General features: G+C 62.8%; 1 protein-coding gene across 2 annotated transcripts; it reads left to right on the top strand.

Annotated features, from left to right (window-relative positions):
• Positions 1–334: 334 nt before the first annotated feature.
• On the top strand, positions 335–7388 carry LHX5 (LIM homeobox 5). 2 transcript variants are annotated; one of them, XM_087768549.1, is made up of 6 exons: positions 335–507; positions 2198–2421; positions 2891–3076; positions 3589–3866; positions 5277–5442; positions 7021–7388. In XM_087768549.1, exons 1-6 carry the CDS (start codon positions 335–337, stop codon positions 7386–7388), a joined length of 1395 nt encoding a protein of 464 aa, XP_087624675.1. The 2 variants fall into 2 exon arrangements, with proteins under 2 accessions (XP_087624675.1, XP_087624676.1); XM_087768550.1 differs by lacking the exon at positions 2891–3076.
• The last annotated feature ends 662 nt before the right edge of the window (positions 7389–8050 follow it).

Raw genomic sequence — 8050 nt, 5'->3', positions numbered from 1 at the left:
GCGCTCCGGAGGGACCGGCGGGGGACTGGGGCTCTTTTTATTATTACTACTATTATTATTTCTTCTCGGGGGTGGTTTGGATTTTTTTTTTTTTTTGGGGCATCGTTTTTTCCCTCCCGCCGCCGAGGCTCCGGAGAGAAGAGGGGGAAGAACTTGACAGCTCCCCTCCCCTGAATTTTTCCTTATTCCCTCTCGCGTTTTTTTGTGAAAAATTTTTTTTTTTTCATTTTATTCTGTTATTATTTCCCCCTTCCCCCTGCATTTTTGAGCCGCCGCCGTGTGCCGGCGCCGGGCTGCCTTCTCGTTTGCGCGTCTCCATCCCCCGGCGGAGGTTATGATGGTGCATTGTGCGGGCTGCGAGAGGCCGATTTTGGACCGGTTCCTGCTGAACGTCTTGGACAGGGCATGGCACATCAAATGCGTCCAGTGCTGCGAGTGCAAGTGCAACCTGACCGAGAAATGTTTCTCCAGGGAAGGCAAACTCTACTGCAAAAATGACTTTTTCAGGTGAGTCCCCAGCCCCGCCGGTGAGAGGGTGCGGAGGTTCACACCCGCTGCCTCCCTGGGGGCTCCCCCGGAGCTTTTGGGGGGCTCCCCGCTTCCCCCGCCCATCCCTCCCTGCCGGGGATCGGCACCGAGCCCTGCTCCGCCGGGGTAGGGGCCCCCCGGGCCGGGGGAGCCCCGGTAGGGGGGGGGCCCGGCGGCTGCGCTACGGCCGCTGCTGCAGCCCGAGGGGGGGGCGGCGAGGCCGTGCCCCCCCTCCCCGGTCTCCCCATGACCTTGCCCCCACCGGGACCGGGCCCCGCTCCGCCGGTGCCGCCGCCCGCCCCGTCGCGGCAGGCCCGGCCGGGCATCGCGGCTGCAGCCGTGTTCCCCCCGCCCCCCCCGGCTCCGGGGCCCGGCCTGGGGCTCCTCGCCCCCCTCCCGGGACCGCAGGCCTCGGTGAAGACGGTGGCCAAAACCTCGCCCCCCCCGCCTCGCCGCTCCTTAAAAGCCCCTAATGACCGCGGTAAGGTGCCGCTGAGGAAATTAGGGGCCGGGATGGGAAAGGGGGGGCGATGACTTATGACTCCTAATGCTCCCACTACATCAACGTCACGGGGAGCAGCGAGGGAGGCAGAAGTTGTGCCGCGACCCGTGGGGAAAAAAGCGGGGGGGGACGACCCCTGCCTGGGCACCCCGGGGCCTGGCAGCCCCCCGGGACCCGGCAGCGGCAGCCCCCGCTCCCACCTTTTGGGAGCTTTTTTTTTTTTTTTTTTGTGGGTGGGGTTTTTTTTTGTTTGTTTGTTTTGGGGTTCGAGTGGGGTTTTTTGTTTATTTGGGGGTTTGGGTGAGATTTTTGGGTTTTTTTTGTGAGATTTTGGGGGGTTTGTTTGTCTGTTTGTTTGTTTCTTTCCCTTGGAGAGATCGTTTCCAGCCGATTCGGATTCCTTGGAATTTTTTTCTTTTTTTTTTTTTAAAAAAAGGTATCTCCTGGGGGGAAAAACAAAACAAAACAAAACAAAACCAAAACAAAAAAAACCCAAAACCACCTCTCTGCCTCCACGGAAGGGAAGGAAAATCGGAGATTTCCAAAGCGGTGTTCCCGACCAGGAAAAATTCCCCCCGGGAGAGCGGGACGGTGCCGGCGCCGGGCTGGGAGCCGGGATGCTCCGGGGAGCGGCGCTGCCTCCCCCGCCGCCCGGCGCTGTCCTGGGTGCGCGGTGCCCCCCGCACCCCCGCTCCCTTTTCCCGTCGTTCTGGCCGTCATGATCCCGTTTGATCCCCGGGATTTTCCCCGTTCCCCGCCCGGGAAGCAGCGGCTGAAACGAAATCCCCTTCCCGCGGAGCTCGGGGGGAAAACCCCAGCGCCCTCCCCTCTCCTCCGGCCCTTCTGGGGCCAAATCCAGTCGAGGATGCCCGTGTCCGTCCCCCCCTCCCCCGGTGGGGACACCCCAAACCCGGGCTCTCTCCGCAGCCCACCCTGCGCCTGCGAGCGGGGCTGCGCGGGGATGAAGGCTCTCCTCCTCTTCGCCCCAAAATACGGGGTTTACGGGGTGCGAATGGCTTGCTCCCCCAAATCTCCCAGCCGGAGATGCTGGAGGACCGAGCTCCCGCGGTGGGATTTTTTTAGGGGAGGGGGGGATCGGGATAAAGGCCCCCCCCGCAGCCCATCACCTCCGGGGCTCCCAGCTCTCGCTTTTCTCCCCCTCTCCAGGAGGTTTGGTACCAAATGCGCCGGCTGCTCCCAAGGCATCTCCCCCAGCGACCTCGTCCGGAAAGCCCGGAATAAAGTCTTTCACCTGAACTGTTTCACCTGCATGGTCTGCAACAAGCAGCTCTCCACGGGCGAGGAACTCTATATCATAGACGAAAACAAATTTGTTTGCAAAGAGGATTATTTGAACTCTCCCAGTTTGAAGGAAAGCAGCCTCAACTCAGGTACGAGCGGCTCAGCCCGCCGCATCGCCCGGGGATGCGTCCCTGCCGCTCGTACGGGCAGGAGCAGGCAGCGCCCGACGGCTGCGGGCAGCTGCCGGTACCTCCCGCCGGGCCGGGAAGGAGGTTTTGCTTTACGGGGTGAGGGGCTGCACCCCGTTAATCCGCGAGGGAAGGGAGGGATTTGGGGTGAAAGCCTTCGAATCGGGCAGAAGCCTCAGTGGCACCCCCCACACACGTGGGACGTGGACACGCGTGGGACTGAGCGGCGGCCGAGGTGCAGCATCGCTCCCCGCTCCCCCCACCCCACGCACGGCCCCTACGGCAGCGGGGATGTGGGGTGGTGGGGAGCTGGGACCACCCCTGTGCCCCGGGCCTGGCCCCGGAGCCCCCCACGCCCCGGAGCCCCCCCCCCCGCGAGTGTGCCCGTCCCCCGCGCCGCGGGCCTGATCCTTCGCCTCCTTTCACCCAGAGGCAAAGCTCCCATTTGACTTCCTTGGAAGCTGTCTCTGCGTCAGGACAGCAGGATCAGGCCCACTCCTGCTGTCCCAGCCATGCCAGGCGCCTGTGCTCACCCCCTTCCGTGGGCTCTCTCTCCGTCCAGCACCCGGGGCCGGATCCTGCCACGCCAGTCAGTGGGGCCGCTGCTGTGAGCGAGGCGAGTAGAGCTTGGCCTTGGGGAGGGTGCTGGCACCAGGGTCCCGGGGGGGGGGTTCTGGGGAGGGGAGCGAGCCAGGCTCAAGGCAGTGACTGGAGACACACACCCCCCCCCAAACCCCGACAGGGACCGGTTGCGTTTTTCCCAGCGGTGCATCCCGCTTCCCAGTGTGAAAGGCGCGGGGAGAGGGGGAGCGCCGGGGGCTGCGGTGGGCCTGGGGGATCGCCCCCTCCCCAGCTGCCCCCCGGCCGGCACGGCGCGGTGCACGGGGCCGGATCGGGCCATGCTGGCCTGGAGCTCTGCGCGATGTTGGGGGGATGATGCTTTAGGGGTACCGGGGGGAGGGGGGGGCAGAAGCGATCTGCGCCCCTTGCCGCTCTCCAGCACCCCCCAACCCCTCTCCTGGAAAGCAGCCGGGACGGGTGGGCCGGGAAGGGCAGAGGAGAGGGGGGGTTGATCTCTCCCCTAAGTCACCCGCCGCCCCCCCTTTCCTCTCTGGGTCTCCTTTACAGTGTCCTCATGTACAGACAGGAGTTTGTCCCCGGATCTCCAGGACCCCATGCAGGACGACACCAAGGAGACGGACAACTCGACCTCCTCGGACAAGGAGACCACCAACAACGAGAACGAGGAGCAGAACTCGGGCACCAAGCGGAGGGGGCCCCGCACCACCATTAAAGCCAAGCAGCTGGAGACCCTCAAAGCTGCCTTCGCCGCCACCCCCAAACCCACTCGCCACATCCGAGAGCAGCTGGCCCAGGAGACCGGCCTCAACATGAGAGTCATCCAGGTAGGGCAGCCCCAGCCCACCCCCGCCCCGGCTCGCCCCCCTGCCGTTCTCCCCACCCCACAGCGTGATGTCATCGGGCTGGCCAGCGACGTCATTCGGTTCCTCTGACATCAGAGCTTCAGGGGGCGATTTCCTCTCGCGGAGCAGAGACAGGGAAAGGACCCGCCTGGGGAGGGAAGGAGAAGGGGTGCTGGTGGGAGCCCAGGTCGTTCAAGGCTCTGTCGGTCTCCCCCGGGTGCTGGAGAGGGGTTGGGACCTCGAGGCCGTTCCCACGAGCTGGGAAACGGGGACAGGCCAACCCCATCCGTCCCCTGCCAGCGTCACCCCAGGCCCAGCCCCGCGCCCACCCCACGCTCCCCTGGGTTAGCGGGGATCCCCCACCCTGCGCTTTAACGCACCGACCTCGCGGGAAGAGGTGAAAACCAGCCCCAAATCGTGAGCCGGCCGCGCTCCGCCGCTGCCGCTCGCCAAGCCAGCGGCACAGCTTCCCAGGGGCCGAGCAGGATTCCCCGGCGTGCCCGGGAGACGGATGCTCCGGCCTTGCGAAAGCAAGGAGAAGCCATTGCATTCTGCAGGCAGTCCGGCACTTTCTTACCGTGCTGCCCCCGTGAAGAAAATCTCTGCGGAAAAGTAGGGATTAATGGAATTTAATAGAGGCATTAATAGGGGAGGACTCTCCGGCTTTGCCGGTAGCGGAGCTGCGAGCATCCCGGCTCCCGGCGGAGGGGAACAGAAGTCCCCGGAGGAGCGCAACGTGCTCGTTCCCCCAAGCTGCCCCGTCCCTGGGGGACACGGGTGGGAGTGGGGCGATCATCCAGATGCCCACCAGGCCGGGGGAAAGGCATGCGTGGGCTGAGGCCGTGCGGTTCGGCTGAGGCGATGCCCCGTAGCGAGGCGGCCGTGTCTTTCCCTTCCCTTTTATCTCCATCCTCACCGGCCGGCTTTCCTTCTGACTCCCTGCCCGCCGCAGCAGGCGCTCACCTCCCCGCTCCCCACTTTCTGCCTGCTTCTGCGCGATCCAGAGTTCCTCCCCCCACTTTTCCTTCCCTCTTTTCCTCCCTTCTTTCCCCCACCCATAGGGGAAAATTCTCCCTCCTGTATTTTCTGGCTGCCCTCTCCCTTATAGCGACAGATAGGCTGAGGGTGCCCACAGGGGGATGCAGCTGGGGGGGCGAGGATTTTAATCAGCCTTTTTATTTGGGGTGTCCCCCCCTCCCCATGCACCTTTTGGGGCTACTGGCAATGGGGGGGTCATTAAAAACCACCCAGAGGTGGGAAAACCCATCCCCTCCCAGGTGGGTGCAAAATTTCCATCCCTTTCCCCAGCCAAACTTTGGGGGGGGGGTCCCCAAGCCAGAGGGGTCCCTGGTCCCCCCTCCCCGGTGGGTGCTGATGCCAGCCTGGCCGCAGGTCTGGTTCCAGAACCGTCGGTCCAAGGAGCGGCGGATGAAGCAGCTGAGCGCGCTGGGCGCCCGCCGGCACGCCTTCTTCCGCAGCCCCCGCAGGATGCGGCCCCTCGGCGGCCGCCTCGACGAGTCCGAGATGCTCGGCTCGACGCCCTACACGTACTACGGAGGTGAGGGACCGTCCGCGGGGGCCCTGCCCCGTCCTTCCACCCCTCTTCCCCTTTCCCTTTGTCCCTCCCCTGTCCCGCTTCCCCTCGGGTTTTCCCCTCCCGGGCTCCCCGTCCCCCTCCGTGGGGAGCGGAGCCACCCGGGACCCCGAGGGGACGGTGAGGGGGATGCAGCAGCAACACCCCGGCCTGCCCCACGCCCGCCAAAGCATCGGTGCCTCCACCCCCACGCGTGTGCACCCCCACGCGTGTGCACCCCCACGCGTGTGCACCCCCACGCACCCCAGCGCACGGATCTGCGTCCCCACGCCCGCTCACCTCTGCACCCACGCCCCCCCCCCCCCCCCCGGGCATCGTGGCCGCCCCTCTCCCGGGAACAAAGCCCCAGCTGCGGGGCTTTTGTGCCCCGTTCAGGTCGCATTTGTCCCCGCTCCCTCCCGGGCCCGCAGCCTGCGGGAGGCCCCCGCCGCCCCGACGGGCCGGGATGGGCGCAGCCCCGCCGCCTCCCCTCGCCCCCGCTCCCTGCAGACCCCCCATGAGCCGCGTTTTCAAAGCCTCCCCTTGCTGCCCTGCAGTTAGTTTCTAAACCCCTTCCAGGCTGCTAAACATATATAATTTCCCCATTATAAATATATATATATTTTTCCCCCCATTATATATATTTTCCTCATTTTATATTTTTTTTCCTCATTTTATGTATGTATACACTTGCCCCCATTCCCTTTCTGTATATACTTTTTTCCTTTCTGTATATACTTTTTTCCCCCCTTCCCTTTCTGTATATAGTTTTTTTCCCCCATTCCCTTTTTGTATATTCTTTTTTCCCCATTCCCTTTCTGTATACACTTTTTTCCCCCATTTTACATACGTGTACACTTTTCCCTGTTCCCTTTCTATATATACACTTTTTTCCCCATTCCCCTTTTACATATACTTTTTACCTCATTCCCTTTCTATGTATACTTCCCCCCCCCATTCCCTTTCTGTATATACTTTTTCCCCCATTCTCTATGTATACTTTTTTTCCCACATTCCCTTTCTGTATATAGTTTTCCCTCCATTTTATACATGTATACACTTCCCCCCGTTCCCTTTCTCTATATACTTTTTTTCCCTGTTCCCCTTCTATAAATACTTTTTTCCCCATTCCCTTTCTGTATATACTTTTTTCCCCCATTCCCTTTATCTATATACATTTCCCACATTCCCTTTATATATATATATTTTTTTTTTTTCCCCATTAACTAAGAATGAAACGGAGCCCACCCCCCCCAGCTGCCGCGGCCCGGGGCTCCGCGCCCTCCTGTGCCCCCTCCCTCCCTCCGGGCCGGGCAGGGAGAGGGCGGCGAGCGCTGCAGCCCTTAGGACGGGCTTATTTCTCTCTTGGGTCGGGCTCAAATTTGCAGTGGGCTCTTTGGGCCCCGCACCCCAGCAGAGTATTTCGGAGGGGACAGCCACACCGGTCCAGGTCACGCTTGTGCCCAGGGGGGACGCTAGGGCTGGATATGGGGAGCGGTGGGATTTTTGGAAGGTTTTTGGCCCCGGGGGCCCAGCTCCATCCTTTTCTTCCCGCTCCCGCAGATTACCAAGGTGACTACTACGGACCGGGAGGCAACTATGACTTTTTCCCCCATGGGCCGCCCTCCCAAGCCCAGTCCCCGGCCGACTCCAGCTACCTTCAGAACTCAGGACCCGGCTCCACGCCCCTGGGACCCTTGGAGCCCCCCCTAAGCGGACACCACTCCTCAGAAAACCAAAGGTACACGGATATGATCTCGCACCCCGACACCCCCAGCCCAGAGCCGGGGATGACCGGTTCGCTGCACCCCATCCCGGGGGAGGTCTTCAGCGGGGGGCCCAGCCCGCCCTTCTCCATGTCCAGCAATAGCGGCTACAGCGGGGCTCTCTCGCACCCCAACCCGGAGCTCAGCGAGGCGGCGGTCTGGTAGGCCTGGCGCGGGCACGCGTGCGCGTGTGGAGGGGGGAAAGGACCCCCACGTTCCCCCAGCCCACGCGTGTCCCCCCCCTCCCCACCCCAGACCAGGGCGCGTCACGTCACCATCGCCGGATAAAGACCCCCCTCCTCTGATGCCAAAACGCATCCCTGCATCCTGCCCCCATCACTGCAGACCCCCCCGGGACCTTGGGACCACCCCCGCTACCTCCCCCTCCCGGCACCTTCCCCCCAACAGCGGGGGGGGGGGCAAGGAATGGTGCCCAGCCCTGAAGACCCCCCCCGCCGGCGTCGGGACCACCGCCTCTCGGACCAAAGCTGAACTCGCCTGGACACGGGTCCCACCGGGGACTGGGGCAGGGCTCCCCCCCTGCTAATTAGCATCCTTTTTAATTATCCCTGACCACATCTTGGGGGGGGGGGGGGAAATGGGGAATAGCAGGAATACCCCCCCCGGCCCCTTCCCCTGCCCTTGTTTTTGTTGTTCCCATTTTATCCCCAAGGAGAAGGTGGGTTTGGACCCGGTTTTTGGTGATGGGTAGTTTGGGGGGGGGGGGGGGGTAATCATGGGGCTGCCCCAGTGACTGGCTGAGATCGGGCTCTCACGTGGCGGAAAAAGACACCAGAAAGAGGCAGAAACAGGAAAAATACAACAAC

The sequence above is a fragment of the Nipponia nippon genome, unplaced genomic scaffold, assembly GCF_047370975.1.
Source record: "Nipponia nippon isolate SJK-2023a ecotype South Korea unplaced genomic scaffold, ASM4737097v1 scaffold_30, whole genome shotgun sequence".
NCBI classification, from domain to species: Eukaryota; Metazoa; Chordata; class Aves; order Pelecaniformes; family Threskiornithidae; genus Nipponia; species Nipponia nippon.
Note: the sequence above shows the minus strand (reverse complement) of the source record. Positions and strands in the feature narration are given on the sequence as shown.

Coding starts and splice junctions, on each gene's coding strand:
- LHX5 (XM_087768549.1), top strand. CDS start 335: ATGATGGTGCATTGTGCGGGCTGCGAGAGGCCGATTTTGGACCGGTTC. Junction 3,077..3,588: donor GGGCCGCTGCTGTGAGCGAG/GCGAGTAGAGCT, acceptor TCTCCTTTACAG/TGTCCTCATGTACAGACAGG. Junction 5,443..7,020: donor GCCCTACACGTACTACGGAG/GTGAGGGACCGT, acceptor CCGCTCCCGCAG/ATTACCAAGGTGACTACTAC.